The sequence below is a fragment of the Cinclus cinclus genome, chromosome 15 (genome assembly GCF_963662255.1).
Source record: "Cinclus cinclus chromosome 15, bCinCin1.1, whole genome shotgun sequence".
Classification (NCBI taxonomy): Eukaryota; Metazoa; Chordata; class Aves; order Passeriformes; family Cinclidae; genus Cinclus; species Cinclus cinclus.
The window spans coordinates 9,926,876-9,951,515 of NC_085060.1; the positions used below are offsets into that span (position 1 = coordinate 9,926,876).

Genomic DNA, 24,640 nt, shown 5'->3' on the forward strand with positions numbered 1-24,640 from the left:
GGCATGAGCAGGTATTGGCAGACAGAGCCATTTGCAAGGCAAATCAGGAGGCAATCTTCAGAAATATCCCATTTTCAGCATCATTAGTGTTATGCATTCAGCAAAATCACACACTCTGTCCTTCCTACTCACTTCTCCTCAAGATGCCACCTGTACATCTGTGTAATAAAATTAGTCCATTTTGTCCATTCCCTCACTTCTGAGTGAAAAGTGTCACTTTGTACACTGATGTGATGTGCTTCAGTCGGGAGTCTATAATAAAGTCTCATTCTCAAAAACTGCACAAAACATATTATTTTACCTGAAAGAAAATTTCTCTGGACAGAAAACAATCCATAATTTAGAGTAGTATTATATAATTTAGGGAAAATAAGTCAACTTTGTCCTAAATTAGCTTTTGAAAAGGGTTACCCTTTTTGTAGGAAGAAAACAAAACATATTTGAGAGTTTTTACAGCACTGAAAATCCACAAAATATGGATACAACCACACAGTATAATCAATAATGATTAATCAGTAATGATTATTTAGCTTTCCTGAACTAATATAAGTATTACTGAGTGCAAGTAAGGTCACATGTGCTCAGTGATAATGATCCAGGCTAATAAAAAATAGTGTCTTTGAATAGTTGTCCATTACTTGGTGTTATTTAACAGTGCTGTATTTTCTCCTAACAATCTTGCATTATTTAGATTGCATTTTGAACAGTGCTGGAGGCTACTTCTATTTAAAACGCTTCCTGGAACCACAACCTAAAAATGCAGTATGCTTTTCATTAGTTACAATTAGAATTGAGTAGAATTGAGGAAACTAAGTGCCTGGTGAGCACTATCACTTTTGTTCACACTCCATGACCAAGACAATAAATCTATTCAGGCTCATGATAAAGAAAGCCCTCACGAAGTCAAAAGCAATAGACTTGAAAGCTGCATGGACGCTTCTTCACCAGCCACTCACATTACTACTACTGCTGGTAACCCAGAAAAGGGCAGTTTCTGCAGGAATGTCAGTGACTGAAGCAGGAGTCTTCCTTTAATCTAGCCAGCTCTGGAAAACAGTGATATTTCAAGTCATGTGAAAAGGAATCAATAGTTTGGTCAGCCTTGCTGTTCTCAGTTTTGAAGAAGTCTGGGAGCTGAAGTCTGCTGAAGTCGTGAGCCATTTCTCCCTGTGCTGGGCAAGCTGTTCCCCAAGGCTGGGGGTTAGATTTCATCTCTCAGTTCTCAGAGCAGCTGATGCATCCATGCTGATTTTTTCTTGGTGTCTTCCCTGCCTTGTGGCTTCTGGAGGCACAAAGGGGCTCTCTAAAGTTGACAGCTTGAGGGAGAACTCAGGGGGAGAATCACAGAGAGGATTGGTACAACGTTGTTTTTACCACCTGGCAAACAGACAGGAACAGGGTAGTCCTGGCCACACAAGGCACTGATGGGAGATCACCTAAAAAATTTTCTCAGGAAGCCCATAGAGCTCCTGTGTTGGGAAGGAATACAGTTCTTTCTTCCAAATTGTTTTCAGGACCCCTGTGTCCAGAGGTGCTCTCCTTCATGAGCTGCATTTCATTTATTTATGATAAGGGGTGGTTTTTTTGCTTTTTGGGGGGTTTTTGTTTTTTTGTTTGTTTTTTGTTTTTTCTTTTATTTTTGGTAGAGGTATGTAGATAAACTAGCACAAAGCCCACATTTTTGCTTTTCTTCTTTAAGAAGCTACACAGATGGCATATGAATTATTAAAAGGAGGATCCACTTTTGTTTTCAGTACATGGTAATAGAGCTTGGTGGAGGAGGCCAGTGCTCCCAGCAGTCTCTGGCTGCCAGGAAAGGTTATATGGCCATTTTTAACGAGCAAAGCCAGACACAAGAACAGATAACAGCAAAGCTACAGGTAACCTGGGCTTTGCTGTCAGAAACAGTGTCCAAAAGGAATGAAAAGCAAGCACCTTCCAGGTGGATAAGGAAGATGCTGGAGGGCTTCCAGTGGTGATTTTAGTATTGTGAGGCCAGGTACACAAGAGTTGTATCTAAGTAGAGAATGTTGGAACCCACATGAACCTGTCAGGTAACATTTTCCATATGCATGTAAAGGAAATAAACCCATAGGTCTGGATGTGGGTATTCTGACAATTTGTCTTTTCTGAAATGTTTCCAAACCATGCACTTTCCACAGGAGGTGATTTCTAGTGTGTTCTAATTCTATAAGAAGTAGTAGTGGTCATATGGGGAACAGGAAGAGGGAAGAAAAGAAAGAACCACTCCACAGTGCAAAGAAGAAAAATTATCTTATATTTTCACACTGAAACTAAGATCTGCAATTCTCTGTTTCAAGAGAATAGTTACACACTGGGCCTACTCTCTTGACTGGAAATAGGAAGAAGGGCTTAGTTTTGCCAGAATTCATAAAGCAGTTTCCTTTGTTCTGGTGGCAAGGCATCTGTAATCCCCAGGCCACCTGGACCTGGCTCTGAACCACAAACTGCAGCCAGCTTTGAACCCAATAGAAAATCAGAGGGAGAACCAAGGGAGTTTAACAGGTCTCAAAACAAAAGCCAGCAGAACTGTGTTTGGCTTGACTTCGAAGCAAGGACAAAAGGGAAAAAGGGAGGATAAAAAGAAATTGATAAGGACATTTGAAACAGAAGTGTCAGTCTCTAAATTATTTTTCAACCTCTTTTGAATTCAGGACAATTAATCAGCCCTAAGGCTGAATTAAAATTAAAGTAAATATTCACTACTTTAGAAAAAGCTTTTTTTTGCATTTGTGTTTCTGCTAAGTGAGGGTGGTTAGTTAAAAGAGTCAAGTAGAAAACTTTTGTCTCTAATATGCTCAGAATATCTCCCAGCCACCTGCATTTATTGATTTTCTTATAAAGAGGAAGGAGGTAGAAATGTGGTTGAATATTTTATATCTACTAGATTGAAAAACCCCACCTAATTTTGAATTGCATATTTATACAAGAGGATTCACAATAGGTTTTTTTCCCTTACAGATTCACTTTTCATTGTACTAGGGTTTTTTATTACATTCTAATACTTTAGCAGTAGATCCAAAAGCTGGGAAGTGTATTTATCAAAGCAGTGCTCAGGGAACAGCACACCTCAGGCTTAGATCTCTCTACATGTCCCTGAACACTCTGGCTGCATTAATGACATTTTTATTGGCTCACTGTCTGCAGGACTGGATAGATCAACCTGTATATTCATCTTCACACATTTTGAGTTACAGCAATGACAGCAATGTCTTGGTTTGAAGCACAGGTGTCTGCCAAAGAAGGCAGGAACCTCCCTTGGAATGGAAAATGTGACTCTCCCGTCCCTCTGAATCATTATAACTTTGAAATTACGGGGCTTTCAGGCAAAGCCACGGTAAAAGAGCAGCAGCTTTTGCTGCTGTGTATATGTAGAACCAGGCGATCAAGCAGCAGCAGCAGCAGCCCCAGGAACAGAACACAAACCCAGGACAGCCTCTCTCGGCTGCGGCTCCTTCCCCTGCGCTGCAGTTCCGGGCACGGCCAGCAGGGGCGCCGCTGGCTCCCGGCCGGGCGGGGGCGGCGATTCCCCGGGGGGGGGGGGGGGGGGGGGGGGCAAACAAAAAGTAACAGAAACTGGGGAACCTTGGCACGGGTGGACTTGGAGTGCAGGGTTAAAGTGTAGTGAAAAAGGCCCAGGCAGCAGCAGAAATCCTCGGGGAGATGCACCCTGTGGAAGGGGGGGAGGCATTGGAGTCAGTTTTTTTCCCCTGAGGCACTCAAATAGATGGTGAAGTTCCTTTCCAGTGTGATCAGGTGTTAATAAGGTCCCAGTTCAGTGGCTGCTCTTATGAGAAAAGGCTCACCCACAGCAGAAGAGGCAGCACAGGGCTGGACTCCATGGCAGCAGAGATTTCTCCCCTCAGTAGCAGCAACTTGACCGTTCCCATCTGAGAGTGAGAGGAGCTGAGCCCAGCCCCTCACTCCCAGCAGAAATCTCAAAATCTCCCAGTATCTCTGCCCTTCCAAAAGGAAACCCTCCCAGGTAAGAGAGTAACCAGCAGCACCTTCCCTCCCACCTTGGCGACTTCTTTTGTCTCTTAAGTACTGTAATTATCATCTCTTAGGCAAAACATGGGACAAAATTCCCCGAAAGAAGGAGAAAAAAAAAGAAAAAGAAAAACCCTAAACTTCAACAAGCAGTAACTACACCACCAAACATCTTTGTCTATCTGAAGCATTAATGCACAACCAGATCCACTACTGGCTGACCTATAAATGTGTTGTTTTATCAGCTCTTAGACTGTTGTCTGTTGATTGTTTTCCTCTCACTTCATGAGAGTTTAATAAATTTATCTCTGTCCAAATTTTACAGTTTACACAGTAGTTACCAAGGTCACGGTTTGATGATCTGCTTAAATATATATGAATTGTTTATCATCATTGTTTTTTTCAGATCACAAAAACATAGCATTTTAAAAACAAATAGATTATTACTTACTCTTCCAAGGTTTCACTCAAGTGTTAACTTATTTCTCAGTGCCTCCCACTCAATCCTACATACTTGGGGTCATTGCCTGGAAAAGATTGATTTCCCACTCATGGTGTAAGTGACAGCCACAGGCTACAAATCACACACCCTTGAAATTTTTTTTTTATTTTAATTGTCATAAATTTGTCAAGTGAGAGAGCAACACCTGAAGAGGAGCAAGGCCAAGGAGTGAAGTGATTCTATGGCATCTGTGTGGTACCTAGTACCAAGGTAGGTACCAAACACTCCTGTCCTGTATTTTGCTTTTTTGGTTGCTGTTACAACTGTTATTCTGATACCAGCTCCTATGCCTGAAAAGGAGAAATCCTAATTCCATGTTGCCATTCCTTTAGCTTCTGACATATTTTCAAGATCCCCTTAGTAAAAGAAAATAACACCATGGAAGACATGATCTCAGAAATTAAGTGCTAAACCAGCACAATGTCACAAATTCAGTGCTCTTATATTATCTCTATTTCCTCCAACAGAGGAAGATGTGGTGAATCCAGACAGAGGTACCATTCAAGGCCTCATTCCCTTCAAGCAGAAAAATTGTCTGTGTGGAACACTCACCAAGAATTTTTATTCTCCATGCACTTCTTTTCTCCTAAGATTCAATCTCTAAACAAGACTCACTAGAAACAAGACAATCTGACCTTGACTAAAACATAGTGGATGTCCCAAAGGGCCATATTTTACAGTGAAGAAAGGCTATACTCTCTCTATTCAAAAGAAAAAACTTCTGAGCAAAGTCACTGAAAGGTAATTTTGAAAGGCTCACATTAATGACAGCTTGAAAAATAGATATCCAGGAATGTCTCCTCAAGTCACCTGTCAACAATCTAGCTCTCACCAGAGGCACTTAAAAGCAAGACTTGTACTCCTCACTGTGAGTTTAGCCATCTTTAGAGATTTTTTTGTACTTCTTGATCCTGGGATGAAGAAGAAAAGATGTTTGGATATGGCAGCTGGGTAGAGCATCTCACAGTTGGGACTCTCTCACCAAAGCTTAGCTCCAAGTTTAAATTTATTTTGGACATCATCTTAAGAGGGAAATGTGACATAAAAATGTCAAGGTGTGCCTACTACAGTCACTGTAGTAGCACTTATACAGCCATTAACAGCAATGTTTTCATGATTCGAAAATTTGTGGCTATGATTTGATGTGGCTATGATCAATCTCCAGTATTATGTTTCTTAAATGTGTCTTAAGAAAGAAGAAATGACAGCTAGCTGATTCATACATGGTTAGGGTCAGGAGGAGCTATTTCTTTTCTGGTTGCCTTCACACACACATGCACTGGTTCCGATGACCTCTGCATTGTGGCAGATGCAACTGAAAAACAAATCACCAGTCAGTCATTTCAACAGGGACTAGCCAGAGACAAAGAGAAAATCTCCCAGCATATAAATTGAATCACACAAGCCAACAGTGTTCCTTGGGTTTGGAGGTTTTTTTAACTTTTCACTGATGTTAGTCATTAAATGTTAGAATTGAATATATGAAAATACAATACAGAACACAGAAAAAATGCAGATGCCAAAAAGCACCAAGTTATTGCAGCATATCACACCTAAGTTCATGAACTAGCTGGTCTCTGTCAGCTTCAGACACCCAGTTCCAGCAAAAGAAATCCTGCAATTGGTTGGGTTTGCTCTGAGGGAAAATTCCTTCCTTGTCCTCAAGAATTACAACGCATGAATTGCTTTAAAGTTTGCTACTACAAATGACTAAGCCCTTTTCATTTATTTCCTAATACTTTTCTATTAGAACTTAGATATAAATGTTAAATAACATTGTCTTACTGAAAAGTCCCATTACAAACTACACAAATCTGAGGCATAGGAACAACTGCTCCCATCACAGTGTTAGGAAATCCCCTTCCAATAATTTTGCAATTGCAATACCCTGTTTCCAAGAGGATTGGCTGTTTTCTCCTTTATTTCTTCCAAAACACGCATGTGTGGATTAGCATATCTACTCCCCTATGCTTTTATTTTTTATTACACACCTAGTGCACAAAACAAAAGTTGCATTCAAGACACTCATCAGACTTGTCTGCATTGCTAAACCTCAATGATTTTATTGCTTGGGTGAATAAAACCTATGAAGTACATCCTTCATTCTACACATAAGTCCTGTTTTGCAGATGAAATGTTGAAAGGCAGGTCCTGCTCTGTTTGTACATGGGCAATTAAGCAGGAAAACCAGTGGATCAGTTATTGTCTCACAGGGAATGAAAGAATCATGAAGTGAATGCCCTTGCAATGTGAACTGTTTGAGTCCTGCAGCTGAGTCCTCCTGGCTGTGCCTTCCATTAAAGTGGTGGCCAGAAAAGAAGAAATTTTCCTCCAGCATCACTTACCAAATATCAGTTTAACTCCCTACAGTTCTGTCATCTTGTACTTGGGGCATGATGGATTTCCTCAGGAAACCTTTCCATTTGTCTGTCCACTCACAGGACACGGACAGCATTTTCTACTGATATGTTGTAGTTACAGCTGGCTTCACAGGAATTCCAACAGGAATGACACCCGGGTGAGAACATTTTCACTGTTATTTGGAGAACAGAAGGGCAATGAAAACTCCCTGACATGTTGGAGAGAAGATGGCTGGGGAGGGCTGAAACATCACAGCAACAGCTCTCCTGCAGGCGAAGTCTGACTGCATCGAGGAAGCAGTCCCTCCACTCTGCATCCTTTCTCTGCTCCAGGCAAGGTTTGAAGCCCACCAGGGAAGGCACTTCAGGAGCAACCAGTGACAGTGAGCTGAAACATTACTGAGGCACTGCAGCACAGGGAGCTTTGTTATGACAACCTGTAGAGACTACAAAGTAAGGTCAGTCATTTTAAAAGTATCTAAATCTGGGATTTCACTATCAGGAAAACTGAAGGATACACAATATTCTCATTCTTGTCCATGCAACAGGGAAGACACTGGATGACCTCCAACCACAAAGCAACATGGATATTTCTGCTTGAAGCCCTGACTGTTCTTGCAGCTTCTCATCAACAGTAAACATTGTTTTTCAGAGAGACAGAGGATGAATAATTTCTCTTTTAAAGCTTTAGAGGAGGAGGGCGAGTGAGCAGAAATATACATATCACCAGGGAAGAGAAACAAATCTTTGTTTTTCTGCAAAGAATAGATAGAACGGATTTCTCTCAATAAAGACAATGTCATCAAAATGATTTGCAGGAGCACCATCAGTTTCTACACAGTTTTAGATACAAATGTAGAAGCATTCTGATTCCACTTTCTCCTGCATTTTGATAATGCCAAAACATTTTATCTCAGTGATAAAATCTCAAAAAATTTATTTTATCATGAATCATACTGACTTTATAATGTATCTGCTGTAGCACTGGATTCAAGTATTGAATACTATATCTCAGACTGATTTGTTTGTACAGAATCAGTCAATTTTATTGTAAGAAATGTCACCCCTTTTTAATGTGTTGCATTTAATGTTAGTGTTATACAGAGCCTGGAAAGCCTGTGCCATGCTGAATCCACTTGCTCCAAATGTGAAATGTTGCTGCTTCTACAGACATGCCTGGGACTGTACAGGAAAGCTGATCACATACCAGTGTACAAGGCTGAGAGGTAACTGTGATATATGCAATCCATCAGCTACTTAGATGTGCTCCTCTTGGATATCCAATAATTAAAGACACTAGCTCACAAGGAAGTATCATCTTTAGATCTTTCCACAGTAAGTCTACGAGGAAAGAAAAGCACTTGCCAGGAACAGATATGGAAGACAATATTCTATAGCTAAACTGGAATTACAACACTGCATCTGACAGGGCTTGAGATACAAAACCACCTTTGTCATGAGCAGCTGAATGCTAAGCAAAGCCAAAGCACCTGAAACATTCTGTTATGCCTTCAACAAAATGAAGAACTGCATTAAAATACATATTGTAAGAACCACAAGAGATGGTTGCATAGAAAATGACCTTACCCCTACTTAATTTCACATTATTACTTAGTCCAGCATTTCTGTTTGGATCCAAAAACACCTCTTTTTTTTTCATGCTGCTCAGAAGCCAGACTTTCAGCACTAAGAGAAGGGGTGCAGTTTTTCCTGGGCTGATGGGTGCATTCTGCACTCCAGGTAGGCACTTGCAACAAGCCCCTAAGCCCTGCCTAACACCCTCTGAACTGAGAGCACACAGGTTGTGCTGCAGATTTTACTGCCAGCCCCTCCAGGCTCTCTAAATCTGATTTTGATTTGCTCGTCATGTGCTCCACAGACATTCAGAAGCCAGAAGACCTAAAATCTACTATCACTCTATTTTATTACTGCTCAGAAGGTGGTATCTCAATAGTTCACCAATGGCTCAACAAAGGCTCAATTCCTCTGTGCATGTCCACAACAGTGCTGTTCTCCATTAAGAACTGTGCACACAGGGATACAGCAAGGAAAAAAGGATACACAGATTTCCTAACTTGATTTGTCAGCATTTCTCTGGCATCAAATGCTGGTATTAGAGATCTGCAAGCTTATCTCCCCATAGGCATTCAAGGCCCCCACTTCCTTGTTGTTCTGCATCCTGTACCAAAATCAAGGCTTAGCTTCATTAGCCAGTCTGGTGACCACAAATTTTCACCTCCTGCTTCCCTGCACCCTCTTGAAGCCCAGATTTTCTACCCTCCTGATTCATGTTATGGGAATAAAGTTATTTTATTTCAGTAACAGTTAATGAACAGCAAATATGTACCTATGTTTTACTCTTACTGGTTTTATTCTTTAAATGCTTACTACAGTTTGTTTTAGAGCTAAGCCTAGTTAGAAGAAGGTTTCCATGAGCAGTCCCTAGATGAAAGCCAATTTAGCTGAGATTTCTTCCCCAGCTCATCTTTTCTTTCACCAGGTGAAGATGATCTAAGTCGGCCCAGTTCTTACTCTATCTTTAAAAAACAGGCTTTTAACACAGAAAAACAGATGTATTTGTTCAGAGAGCAAAAGCAGATCATGATCTGGCACAAAACTGTCCTACATACTCAGAACTTTAGGGCCACCCTATGCATTTAGGTTGAGTGTAATTTCCATGTTTTGATGCTTCCTCATTTTGAAGCTCATCTCTGAATTCTTAAGTGAAGAAGCTGCAATCCAGAGTGCTGATGTTAAAATCCCAGAACATCAAACTTCTGTAACAGAAATGCCAACATCTTTATCTGAAAGTAGCACTGCTGGGTGCTGGAATATGAATGGCATATCCAGGGTATGTACTGCAAGGAGATCTTCAGAACACAGCATTTCCACATTAGGCAATAAAGTCATGATACAAACATCACAGAATTTACCTGGGAACTGCAATGAAATACACAGCTATCCATTACAGAGGATCCCTTTTGGATGCAGCAGCAACATGCCTGATTTGACACAGAAAAGGCATCCAAGAAAACAGATCCATGGAATTCACATGGCTGAGCTAAATCACAGCTCAACTCTGCACTCTTTTAAAAGTCCTTGCAGAATCAGGACCTTTTCGTATGCTTAACACTGGAGAAAAATATCACACTTCAGTTTGCTTCTGAGTGCGAGCTCAATGTCAAAATGTATTGTGAGAAGGGAGAAGCAGGTTTTAATGCAACAATAACAATTCCTCCTATTATACACACACCCCTGCACCTGTCTATGGAATAATGTTTAATTGGCTGATAAAGGAAAGTCAACATTTAAATTATTATATCAAATCTCTTCAGTCCAGAGAAGCAACCCCATTTATAAGGGCTGATCTAATAGTCCCTAATTTTATGCAGTATTACAGGTTATTTTACAAAACAGAAATGACAGTTCTGTATAAGAAAGAATTCCCTGACACATTTAATTTTTACCCATCTTCAAATCACCATCATAGCAGCCTATCCTTCACCTGCTCATACCCACCCTTTTTAAGTGGCTTCTGAAAAATTCCTTCACACTGCTTCACTGATAGTCATGCCTTGATCCTATGAGCACATGTGAGAAACCAGAAAATTCAACTTCTTGAAAAACAGGTTTGCGGGTTTTTTTTTAAGAATTAAGAAGAAACACTTCAACAGATAAGAAATTCAGTGAAAAGTACAGTTGACATATTCCCCATACAGTTTTCTTATCTGTCATCTTGTGTTGACTGCGAAAAAAAAAAACAAACTGGGGGAGAGTAAATTAAAGCTCTCGCTATTGCTTTCCCAGATCAAGACTGAGTCCTTCCTTTCAACCCATGAACTTTTAGGACCAAGACCCCTCATCCCACCTGGCCTTAGAACCACATCTAAGCATCTTACTCATTGCACCTTTTTGCAAAGACAAGCACAAAAAACAGAACCATTCCAAGGCAAGAGACTTGAAGTGGTGGAACTGACTACTGGGACATGCAAATATGGGATTTCACGCTTTGGACAGCACAGGGAGTTGAATCAGGGCTTCACAAACCCCTGGTGAGTGGCTAGAAAGACAACAATTTAGAATTGAATTGCTTCCGATTTTCTTTTCTTTTAAAGAACATGAATGAAAATTTCTTTATTGACAAAAAATTTAAAATTTATCTTAAATCATAAGCATTTTCCTCACCAATTTTTTTCTATCAGCTACCAAACCAAAAGACTCAGCTATGCATGCAACCCTAAAGCCAGTGTTGCACACTGATGGAGACAGTCACCTCTTCATTTCCACTGCATCAAGTTATATCTACCAGTCTCTGCTAGTTGAGTCTACGAAATACAGCATTTGTAACAGAGATTGTTAATACTTCTAGAAAATAAAATCATATACTAAAATTACTGCTCTCATTCGTGACCTCTTTAGCTCTCATAATGCAGGTGATCCTGGTTAATGACTAAAACGCAAACATCTGCTTATCCCCCACAAAAAAAAAAAATAAAAATGGATCAATAAAGCTGAAATTACACAGTTAATGGTGTGGATAGTCTCCCACAGAAGTGTGATCACATTTCAGAACATTACATCTAGCTCAATTTTAATGAAATTAAAATCAGTTACTATTGCTATCTCCTCAGCTATTTTAAGCCTCCTATGGTTTCATAAACAGTAACAGCAAGAATGCATTGCCATGCTTTTGGAAGAAAAAATTAATTTAGCAAAGGAAGAAATACAGTATTTTTTCTGTAACCACTACACATATTATTCTGCACTCTGACATAAATCTGAAAAATGCAAAAATATCTGTAATTATATAAGAAAGTTCTAGTCAAAGCAGGGGAACTGCATAACTGACAAGGAAGATCTTGTTGCTGTGTAATGCCTTCCAAAAAGCATGTTATATAGTTTTTAGCTGAAAATGAGAGGAAGCCATGAATTATTCAAGAACTTGCCCATTTGTTACCAAAACTACTTTGTCATGTAAATGAGCAGAGTTTTGAAATTTCCCGGAATAAAAGTATGCCCCAGAATTTGATCCAAGATCAATTCTCTATTTTTCACAAAGGATTTGCATTAAAATGTTTCAGAGTATTAAACTAGTAACTTGATTATCACAACAATGACTTCTTATGAAAAAAGCACGGCTCCCTTGAAACATCTTCCTGTAACATTTCAAAATCAGGGACTGCACATTGCACCCAACCTCTGACAGAGGAGCTGATAAAATAATAACTCCAAAGGCTGCAACACAATCCAACTGCTGAGTTTGGCACATATATCCAATATTTAAACTAGACACTGGTGCCCAGTACAAGCCACCACAATCCAGGGCACAATCTTTGATTTCAGTAGCATTCCACAGGATCAAAATGGTCTGAGGCAGCTGAGGCAGCAAGACTCAGCAGGGATGGACAGAGAGCAGATTCTGTATTCTGAACAGTGCTGATATTTGCTGCAATACTTGTTATTTAATTCATTAAATATGTTTAATTTCAGTATGGAACAGCAGACAAGGATAAAGCAAACTTGTTAGCTGAAACAGAACAGTTTAAAAACTGTAAAAAGTATCCATAAACTCCTTCTAATTCAAAACGGGATCATTTAAGGAATATTTATTCATTCATTCTTTCTTTAAAAGTCCTCCTATTTTTTATCTTCTCATTTTAGGCATAGAGATGACATCAACATGATATACGATGGAAATCACGAGCTCTAGCACATGTTTAATTTAAGGATCATCCCAACAGTTCCAAGATACTTCTGAGAAATGCATTTTGGTGCCTTACCAAAAGAAGTCTGCTTAAATGTATGATAAATCATAATTGTATATGAAAATAAACATTTCTTCAAAACCAGACAGAACTGTAACTCCCCATGGCCTGATCTCATCAGAATAATTCAAACTGTAGCTCTCTAATAACTCAAAGGATTTGAAACAGAACAGTACTTAAACAAAATACTTCATGATTTAAGAAGTATCAGGTTCTGAAGGTTTACAGAAAATTGAGAATTTGCAAATGTTGTACTTAAAAAAAAGAAGTAACTAAGTGAAAGCACATTAATTATAGCTACTGGATGAGAGCTATAATTACTATGGAAACTAATTTTGACACAAAGCATTATGTGACATATATAATTATGAGAATAAAGAAAAAGAGAAAATTTATTAAATGGATGAATAGCTTAATTCTAATAGCTAAAATTATTTTTAACCAATATCTAATACTCCATACATTATTAACCATAATCCCCACATTCTTATTTAGACTTTAACACAATACTCACCTTAGAACACATGTGTAGAAACCACTGTCCTGCAGCTCAACCGAGTGAAACCATATGGAATCTTCATCCTTGCTCATCCTAACTTCGGAAAATATAATGGGTTCTTCTAAATCTCCTTTGTTTTTGTACCACATAAGCCTAAGACCTGTGCTTTGGGCCATGCTATAATTAGTTCTGATATAGCTGTAGAAAAGGGCACATTTCACTCGGACTGGTTCACCTGCCAAAGCCATGTATGTCTTGAGATCCACTGACCAGTCAATGCAACCATCAACTGAAAGCAAAACAATAATAAAGAAATATTAGACACAGATACATCTTTCAATATTGTGAAAGACAGCTTGGGAAATGCAATACAGTATATTAAAAGAAATGGCTTTTGGCATGTGCTGAATTGTTTCAGGGTAATATGAAAAATCTAAAGCAGTTATTGGCAACGAAGGGGTTTCATACACCTTTTTAAATTACACATAACTGTGAATGTACAGGCAATAAATAAAGCACACTGAGTTTGCTCAATTCCACTTCTTTAGAATATCATTGCTTTCAGCCTCAAAACACTAATTCTTTATTAAATAAACCAAATGTTTTGCACCTTACTTACTTGCTTTTGTAAACCAGTTTTGAATTCTCCAATTCCTTGTTGCAGGAAGATGTACATTGGCATCTGATGCCAATCTTATTCCTTAAAGCTTTTCTGTCCACCTCTGTTAATTATGTTATGCAAAAAAAATCCCCAAATAACAGGTGTGACGTTTATAATTTTCTTTTCAAGGCAGTTCCACATAGTTTAGTTTTTCCCTACAGCCTACTCAAACTGTAGAGGTCTCTATTATACACAATAGGATACAATTACAACATGCTGCCAATGCAATCAAACTTAATACAGGAGTTGTACAAATAAAAAAGGACCTTTTTTGATGTTTTGTTCAGCAAAAACTTTTGAAACAGTTTTCTTGATACTTCACTTTAAAATTAACATACATCAGACAGTTTAATAAAAGATCACTTCTCCCTACAATTTTTTCTCCCACTGCTATTATCTTAGTTACAACACAGTCCTAGCACATGCACACATATCAACATATCACGTAGCAGAGACCCTTTAATTTAATCCTTTTCATTGCTAGAAAAACTATAAGCATGAAAATCAGCCAAGAATAAAGCCAAAAAAAAGGTTTTCCAAGGCAGATCATCAAAAGGCAAACAAAATATCTAAAGTTCATAGACTTGATTAAATATGTAGGGTTTAGAATTTATTGATCATATTCAGCTACAAGTAAATGGAACATCTTTACCTTTAATGCAGCACCTCATTCAACCAGGTACCTCTCAAGTTGCCTCTTCTGCATCCACAGTATCAATTCTCAAACTATAGGGGTTGGATATCCTCATACACTCTTAATTTTATTATTAATTGCATTGTCAATTGCATTCTGTCATCAAATGATTTTTTAATTTACTTCCTAAACAAAGGTAGTTAGCAAAAAAATTCTGTACATGGAATATCAGGTATGATCCTACTTTTAGTGACTTTTACAGCCTTTAAATTATGTCTACCCAGTTTTCAGGTTTCCCTTTCATCATTCGAAAGTAACTGTGATAAATGGAAGGTTTTCATTTTCCCATCACAGTAAATCAGCTTTAAGTGTACTGTGATTACACAAACCACGTGTTAAACTTGTTGACACTGACCATTTTAATGCTTTTCTGGTATATAAACTTCCATGCAACTTCTTGCTGCAAAGCAAACTTGTAAAAGGAAGAACTAACATAAGCTCAGCAGGAAAGGGAAACACATTACTCAAAACATTACTCATGACAGTTTTGACAGGTGAAGGGAGATCATGGAGCATCTTTACCCCCAGGAACCTCCTGTTCCTGTCCCCCACCCCACAAGCAGGTGCAAAAGCAGCAGCTGTTTGTGCCAGCTGACTTCTTTCTTCATCAAAAAAGCCCCCAAACAAAAGCTTCTCCTGAATTTATGTATACACTGTTCCAGTTAACTTCAATTTTGATTTTCATTCTCATTTTGCTGACAGCATCCTACGGATTTAAATTAAAATTCATTGCTTTTAATGGCTGCTGTTAATGACATCAACTGAAAGGCCAGCAGCAATTTACTGATGTTCCTATCTGCTTCTGCTGTGTCCTTCCTCTAACACTTAGTGCCACACACAGTAGGACAACTTTGGATAATCATTATTTGAAAATCCTGTACTGAAGCATTTGTTCTCAGTGCATTTCCTCCAGGTTTATAACATCCTTCACCATGACCAAAGCTGCACATTGTAACTTGAACATGCCCTTGCTGGGACCCCAAGAAACATCCCATTGACCTCTCTCCGTGCTGCTGCTGCTGCACAGACATGGGCAACCCGCAGCAGAGCTGGAGAAAGAACCAGGTTCTCCCAGTCCTACAACCCCATCCAATCCACTTTTACATTCAATGCTTGGTTCTGACATCATGAATTATTTTACATAGGTGACAAGATTTTACATGGAGCAGGTATCATTATATCCACACAGAGCTTCCTCAGAAAAGCTCTGTGCTTTTTTTAAGTCCTGCTCTTTAGGCTGGTGTGATTTACAATTAAGGAACAGTGTGCAATTAAAGTGCAGAGCTCTCAGGTCCCTTCTCTCAGTGAGGGATGTGCAAGGCAATGCTGAGCTCTCCAGATGGCTCATCCCTTGCTCTCCAGGACACATAGGTATTCTCAAAGGCACCCTCTCTCTTGTGATTTAGCAAAGTCACAGAAGTCTAAGTAGGGCAGTAAGTTGAAATGAATATGGTTGTCCAGAACTGGAATTTAGATCCAAACTAATTCAGCCGATCTAATTAATTCAGCCAATGTAATTAATTCTGCCACTCTTGTGTCAATCGAATCCTGTCACATCATCTAATGCTTTCAAACCTGTGCTGGTTCAACAAAGTTAAACCAAAGTTAAACACCAAAGAATAACTAACAATGAGACACACATGGAAAGTTTGTGGATCAAGGACAGCAGTGCCAGGTTTTCATTTATTTCACAGAGCAGTCACAGTTAGTAGGAGCTCTGTAGTTAGGAACTGACCCAATATGGAAATCCAAATTTGGAAGCTGAATATACCCTCCTTCCAGCGAAATTTCTCCCATATCTGCACCAAACAACTTGTCAAAGCACAGCTCAAACGAACACTAAGCAACCCTCAGTGTCATTCAGTCTGCCTCGTCCTCCACTTTCATTTGAAAATTTCCTTTCTTGTGTGCAAGTCTGTACTATTCTAATTTCAGCACTTGAGCTGTTGAAGTATAGGAAGCACAGTTGAATAGATGAAAGGCATTTGAACAGTAATTTACAACCAGGTCACCAGAGTGGCTAAAAACCCTCTCCAACTGCCCCAGAGGACAACACAATGGTGTGGCCAGTGCTCTGTTGGCCACTGCCAGAGCTCCAGCGGAGGCACCGGACACGGTGACCTGTGCCCATCATAGCATCTGCATCCCAAGGAAGAAAGGAAAGAAAAGGAAATTTACACTAGAGACTGTTTTCCCTATTAACAGTATCTGAATGAAAGAATTTGAGCAGCCCACAGGAGGCTGACCCCAACAGGGAGTGGGGTGGAGGGGGAAGGTGCAGGCAGGCAGCTCCCCTGTGACAGCTGTCCCTGCAGCAGGCCAGGAGGGGGTAATTACAGAGAGAAGGAATGGGACAACCAGTCATTATAGTGTTGATGATATCTGCAGAGGGGAGAAGTCTCACAGAGTGCCTTGACTAAATCTTAATTATTGAAGAAAGACTAATTAAACAGGAGATGACGTTCCCCCCTTGCTCTTCTTTTCTTGTTAAATACACAGGTAAGAATGTTTCCTCTTCTGAAGCTGTAGAGGATAAAATCTAGGTCAGGCTCCCTGCACTCACATGAAAACTGGAATTTTTCTTCTTGCTGTGCTGTCAGTCACTGGAGTGTGAGCATTGTTAGATTAGTTTGGAGTATTCTTCAAGCTGTTATTACAAATGACTGGAGCTGCTTAGGTGGAGTTCAGCACTCCATTATCCAGAACAAAGTTTTCTGTCATTTTTGTTGGGCTGGCTCTCAATATGTAATATAATCAGGTTGGTGAGAAAAATAATAGCATTAGAGAGGCACTTATATAATAAATGTATACACACCATTTTTCTGCTACCCTATAATCATCTGGTAAATGCCTGACTGGAAGCTCATTCAAACTAAATCCTGTCTATTGCAGGTGTAATTTACACACATCCAAGACAGAGTTTTTGTTTTTTGTTTTTTTTTTAATTTGGAACACTAAGAGAATATGGAAAACACTGTCCCATTTTTATCCCAGTTTCCTAAGGAAAAGTGGTTTGCCCATGTATCTGTCAATCTTCCCCATCCCCTTAGCATAACTTCTACCCCAGCTGATTAAATTCAACCCGATTACATAGAACATGAAAGTGCCCAGGAGTGCTCTCTCTCCTACATGGGTGCAGAACAGTTTCCCATTCTGTCCCACATGAGCTGGGAAACACAGCAGCAGTGAACCACAGTGCAGCCAAAGGATCCATCCCAGTTACCTTCCCAGGCTACTGCAACCTGAGCAGAAAGTGAACTGAAAATGAAGGCTACAAAAGTATTAAGGAAAATGTAGATTGAGTTGGGTGACAATAAGTTACTGTACTTCTATGTTAGCAATCACCCAAAGCATGTACTGCATCTTCTTCCTCAACATTTCCTGGCAATTTCCCATTACTCTTATTTTAAATAAATCTAGTTGTCTAGGGAGTCTAGATGCATTTTAACATGAACCATAATAATTTATAAGCAATTATAGAGGAGCATGTACATCGTCTCTAAGTAATTTGTCTTTCTGATTGCTGTCACATGAATAATTTTTTGCACTGCGCATCTGCCTGTTATAATTTTTATAGGGATCTGTCACCTACAGCAATTTATATCATGGCATTGTTAAACATGTTTGCCTACCTTGTTACCTGAAAATCTAATTTTAAATTTAAATAATCTACAAATAAATCATTAAAAAAATAATGCACTAGCTAATGTATTAAATTTATTGCTCCACAAAGCAGGCAATGCTTGTGACAGTAGGTACATAGTCAGAAATAAAACCACCCTTCCTCTAATAGAAGAGTTATATTTTTACGTACTCGCTAGCTGTAGAACAGCAGAGTCCAGGAACTGATATCCATCATGTTCGGGGTTTGCAGACATGTAGCAATGATAGATGCACTCCATTAAGAATGTCCAAAGAGAGATGCAAATTTTTTAGAGTCTTAAAGGGGAGAAATCACTTACAGCCTATGAATTTTTGGCAACTCAGTACTTTCAGATCTTGGTTCTGGAGAAAAGGGAACACGGCCTGCATTTGAGCACACATGGCAAAGCTTTAGCAGCTTTGGCTGGATGCGATTGTCTCAAGGGTCAGGGTGTTGGATCAGCCTCATCATATGTAATTGGTTTCACATCTGGATTTTTGGCTGCACTGTGCTAATGCTGCTGCAGTGCTTGCGGGCCACTGGCAGCTTCTCATCACAGCCTGGCACTGCCATGTAAGAGCTGAACATCAGCAGAGCCCAGTGTGTGTCCCCTGTCTCCTCCCAGAGCCCTTCCCTGCTCCCCACACCATGAGCTGTTGGGGACCTGAACTGCCTAAAACCTGCCTAGAAGCCTTCCAAGTATTCTTTAAATTCTCCAGTGCTCAGAGACACATTTGCTGGTCAGAGGGCACATTGCAAATAACACTCTCCTGACCACTTTGTGCACTGTTCAAAATCACAGATGTTAACTCCAAAGCATGCTGTGGATCTCCCTCATCTTAGCTGAGTGACCAAACTGGATGAGGAAAGAGCACTCTCATAACTGTTAATAAAAATCCACTCTGCTGAGGGACATCTGAGCTGGTATCTCTGATATGAAGAGCAAGTTACCTGACTTTACAGGGGAGAAGGAGAAGCCCATGCTGGCAATACTCCAGCAGGGAGTGGAGGGTGGCCCTGTCCAGCAGCAGAGGAGCATTTCCAAGAGTAGGCAGGGAGGGGAGGAAGTTCAGGTAAATCATATGTCATGTCTTTTTCTGTGAGTTTTACCCTCCTCTGAATCAAGTAGAAACTAGCTTTTGACTCCATGTCCATATTTTAAAGTGCATTTTAGAAAAAAATTCAAATAATTTCCCCCTGAGGAACACAAAGTCAAAAAATATATCTGTTGGAGATAAGATCACTTTAAAAATAACAAATTTTGAGCAAAAACAAGTTTATCATGGTTCATTATAGGTGAATTTTGTCATGGTTCTCCTACAATCCTGTCAACAACTCCTACTAATTCTTTTCTATGACAGTAACACCTTGTTTCAGCAATAAACCAAGATTCTTTTTGCTACAGAAACATAACATCTAGGAATAGGATCACTCACAGACTTTGTAGTTTCTCTACTCTGATCTCATTTTCTGAATATTTTCCAGCAAGAATTAAACTATTCAAACTTACTGGTGAAAATGTTTGGGATTTTAAAAGCATGTAAAAGTGCAAATATTCCAAAATTCCTAAGTCAAGTAATGATGACTGCAAAAAATCTTCATTAAATTTAGCAACGTGCAAATATTTCTCCAAATCTGGTCCAAAAATAAGGAAAAATGCATTTAAACATCCTTATGCGCTACCTAACATATTTTCCTAATTTTGATCAAAGCTTAAAATTTCTGTAGGATAGACTAAAATGTTTTTCAGACTCATGCATGCTTCATTTTTTTGACCAGCTTTTCTTATGATCCACAGCTAAACAACCCAACTCAAATGTCAGATATTCCAGCTGAACACCCATCATTTCCTTTGAGGTCAAACTCACTGTAAATATACACTGCCAGAGGTTCAAATAACCACAGATTGCTCTGCCCTGAATTACGTATGCGTATGGGGCCAGGGGCGTTTTAGCCTTGTATTGAAAATGCAAAAGAAAGAACATACTGGTAGATCACCAAAATTCTCTAGGGAGAGAAAAAACCCTGAACAAAGTCTCAGCTTCCAGGAGCAATGGCATATTAATGAGGTCAAGGCTTAGAAATTACACTTGAAGAATGAAAATGCTGCAGCAGCGTCAAGAGAAGTGACTGGACAGGGACATTTCATCCTGTGGCACTTGTCAGAGCCAGCTTTTCAGCTGGCACCTTATCACAGGGGTTTTCTGGAACGCTTGCTGATGGAGAGAAGAGCAAATCACAGCTGGCAGGTTAAGATTTTGCTGGAGACAGGGTAGTCTGAGACACATTCTGTGATGGAAAGGAAATCTCTGTTCTCATCATATTCTTTGCTACCTCTTCCAAGTCAGATGTTCCCAGAGACAGATGGAACCTGAAGTGCCTTCCAAAGCTGCCCTCTTTGCGTTCAGCTGAACACTCTGCTGAGCACAAAGAAAGAGAGGGGGAGGGTGCTAAAGCAGCTCTTTGAAATGCAGCATATTCACCCCAAAAATGAGTATTTGGTGACCTTGATCTCCTAATCACTTCAGTATCTGGCAGGTTTTTAAAGGGTCTCTGTTGAAGTAAACAGTACAGAAATTGGAACTTATAAATGTGGCTTGGTTTAAAATATTCAGTGTAATGCCCTGATTCTCTGCAGCTGTCATCATGTTAGAAAACAATGTAAAAGTCACCTTGAAAATCATCAGCAGTAGAGCCAGGACATGAACAACAAAGAAATCATACTCCATGGCTTCATGCTTTCATGTATTTTGTGAAGTCTCAGCCATGGGTTCAAGGCATGTGCCCCAGCCTGTCCTGCCTTCTCAGCCCCCCCAGCACTGCCTGGCCCCTGCCCTTCCCACTCCAGTTCCCCTCCTGCCATAGGGCAGCAGATTTGGAAGAGCTGTAGGAAAGGTCATTGATAAATCTCCTGCCTCTGCCCAGCCTCCCTCTTTGCTCCAAGGCAGTAAAGCCAAGCAGGTGATCTGCAGTGAACAAGGTATCCAAACCACTAAGCTTCTTTTCTTCTTTGAGGATCTATAAATTAATACCTATTTCTTCAAAGTCAGTCATGAAATAACATGATTAAATTAGCACCAACTAGTCTGGGAATGTTTTCTTAAGTAAGGAAAGTATGTTGCTCTGGACTGAAGTGGCCAGACCAGATACAGGACGTTACATCTGCTTCTTGGACTGAACAAGTAGCAAAACCTTCTTGTTTAAATCCTAACATTTAAATTCCATAAATTAGCAACCCAGACAACCAAAAAGTCAGTGCAAACATTGGTATGAACTCAAAGGCTCTAAATTAGTGTTCATCCAAACCTGAAACCCATCTGAAGATGTGCTTTTCTTTTCTTGTCCACAAAAGTTAGTACATAAAAATACTTCCCCTTTCTGAGCTTCAAAACAGGGAAAAACGTAAATTTTTTTCCCTAGCATGTTGCACAGCTGATGTTGCCATTTCTGTTAGCTCTTTGGATTCCTGAGGGAATTAATGAATGATGGAAAAGCTCAAAGAAAGATTTCCCAGCATCTCTGATACTTCTTTGGTGCACAGAACTATATTCAGACAAAGGAGATAGAAAAAAAGAAGAATCAATATCTAAGGGAGAACAGTAACTGATACCAATAACAAGCAAAACAGACTGAAAATATTTCTTTGCATTTATAAATAAGTTTTATTCTAACACAATTTTGGGTAAGGACCAATACACTGAAGACACACGTCATACCTATATGAGCATTTAATATTTTAAGTGCTGTTTACTACACATGAGCTCTTTAAGGACACTCTCTAGCCAACTACATTAACCATGTAAACTTTCACACAGTTCTGTTTTCATGTCTTTAGCACCATGCAAACTTTGGGAACAAAGCTGAATTCATGTCAATAATTGATGAGTCTCTTCATAAGTTTCTTTGAATAAAGTTACTAAAGGTAAAGCAAATGAAAACTAGCTCCCAGATGAGGCAGTTGCAGTCTCAAGTAATCACACAATTAGAAAATTCTATATCCACTGCTTGTTATTCCCAGAAGGGAGTAGTAGGAAAGAATTGAGAATAATAAGAATATAAAATTAAAGAGAATGAACCTCTATTAACTTGGTAGCCCCTGTGGGGTAGAAAAACTGGCATATGTACACAAGATTATTTTATCTGACATCCATTTTTCAAGTATGTGGACAGTTTGAATTGGATTATCTGCTCTGATTCTTGTGAACCAGAGAATCCTCTTGAGTTTGGATTAGACAGGAAGATGGACTCCCTGTTGAATACACAGGGCTAAATTCATTTCTTCTGCTGTCTGCAGAGGAGAATCCTTGAGGGACACAGGTCTGCTCTAAGAGCTCCTACCACACCTCACCTGTGGCAGAGGCAGAGTGTTCAACAGGAAAAGAGAACAAGGAGACTATTAAAAGAGCCCACCACCAGAGGAAAGCAGGACTGAGTTATTCCTGGGGATGATCTCCATGGTGTTTGTGGAAGGTTTAAGCAATCATTCACTGGGACACCTCAGCAGGGACATTTCCCAATTCCCCATTTACCATGGTGCCTGACCAAGGCTCCTGCCTGTCTCACAGCCAGCTGTGCCATCATCCTGGACCTTGGAGCAGAGCCAGATTCCACACCTCCACGGGTCTCTTCCAAGCCACTCGACCCTAGAGTTTGTCCTACCACCAACACAGCCCTTCACAATCCACATGCAGATAAAAGGAGCCTTTCTCCCAAATATGCAGATCTGGGTGCACACCTTCACTACACTAATCATTAATCATTTATTTTCTAGCTTACAAAGATGCAATCAATCCATCAGAAGATTAGCAAATGCTTTACAAAACTGGTTTCTCACCATAAGCACATTGGGTAGAATGAATGTTTAGGGGCTTGGATATCTGTAAAGTACTGGATGAATATATAGCAATGTAAAAAAAAAATAATAAAAAGACTGAATGTCCAATTTTCAATCAGGACATGCACATGAATAGAAGGGAACAAGTCAAATTCATCTAATCTACTTGCAAAAAATAACCAGCTTTGGTCATTCACTTTGACTCTACACATTTACCTTTGGATATCTAGACACACTTGCCATTTTACAATTGCTGTGCCATTCTTCCTGTTATCTGGCACAGATAATTTCAGCTGCAGTGAGACAATTACCATTTCCACTTGCATGACAGGAAGACTTCTGTTTGAAAAGGTTGTGACCCACATTCTAACCTAGGCTGTAAGTCCTCCTCTCATTTTAATTCATTATCTGCATGTATGCAGCAGAATTTAAATAAGAAAATCTCCTGCATGCAGAACACACTAGATTCCATTTCAGCAAAATGAACATTCAGAAATCAAAAGAGTATTTGCTTTTATAGAATAGCTATGAATGGAAGTGTTTGTGGGTTATTTGATTAAAATTTCTGTAAGTGATGAATTATGAAATGCTTTCAAAATGAGATATTTTTAAATAGTAAACATTGTTCTTTAGACTTGTTTCTATTTAAAATAAACAAACAGGGTTATTCTAATTGCAAGCCATTATAATTACATGTAAGAAAGAAAAAATAAGGATGATTGAAAAATGAGCCATTACGAGAGCTACCTGTGCCACAGATGTAGCAGGTGTCTCTCTAGGTAAAGTGGCAATGCAGTGCTGTGCTCTGGAACACAGCATTGCACATTTGCTAACGAACAGCTTTACATTTACATATCCATTTTCTAAAAGCTGCCAACTGCAACATCCTGCAGCACTGCATCCACCAACAGCTCCTCACCTTCAATGAGAACAAGGGTCATGTTGATAGGACCATATCCACCCCCTTTTCTGAAAAAAAAAACAAACCCTGGGGGGGACTGCCATCATAGCTCCCCCAATAGCTGCCAGTTCCCCAAATCCCCACCCACTTCCAGATGAGTTGTGAGCAGTGACTGAGCAGGACTGGTCGCCAGTACCACGACTCCTCTCAGTCTCTTCTTAAGCTCCCATTCCTGAGACCTTGCTCCTTCCTTTTCCCAGTGCCAGTGATGATCCCTTATTGGGGTAGAGGGGCCATTTTATCATCACAGTGTGATGGGACTACAGCTCCCCATATGGTCCCATCCCGAAGGACTTCATCCTATTTCAAATCATTTTCCCAAGTTTTTACTCAGGAGATTGAGAGCAGTGGCTGCACTGACTGAAATCCCACAGAAACTGGCCATGCTTCAAGCTGACACGAAGCAGTGAGCATCTTTAAATGAGAACCACCATAAAGCAGACAGACCCCAAACCAGCCCAGTTTACAGCCTTCTCCTCGAACTTCCCTATAACTTCATGAGCCAGAAACAAAACTGGCAACAAGATTTCATTTATTAGTAAGCAAAAGTAACAAACTGCAAATACTTCATTACTAATACATCATTTGCTCAGAACAGCACAAAACAAACAAGTCTGTGTTTTATTCATGGGCCTCCTGTCATTCTCAATGCCCCCAACTCATTGCAAAACATGCAGCTGCTGCCTATTTCACCAAAAAGGGATGGGAAG

The 24,640-nt window shown here is 39.7% G+C and overlaps 1 protein-coding gene across 1 annotated transcript in view; it reads right to left on the minus strand.

Moving 5' to 3' along the window:
* IL1RAPL2 (interleukin 1 receptor accessory protein like 2) overlaps positions 1–24,640 on the minus strand; it is a 347,213-nt gene that overhangs the window by 160,808 nt on the left and 161,765 nt on the right. The window contains exon 2 of the mRNA XM_062502960.1: positions 13,153–13,426. Within this exon, the coding sequence (XP_062358944.1) occupies positions 13,153–13,426 (274 nt within the window). The remainder of the gene's footprint in view (positions 1–13,152; positions 13,427–24,640) is intronic.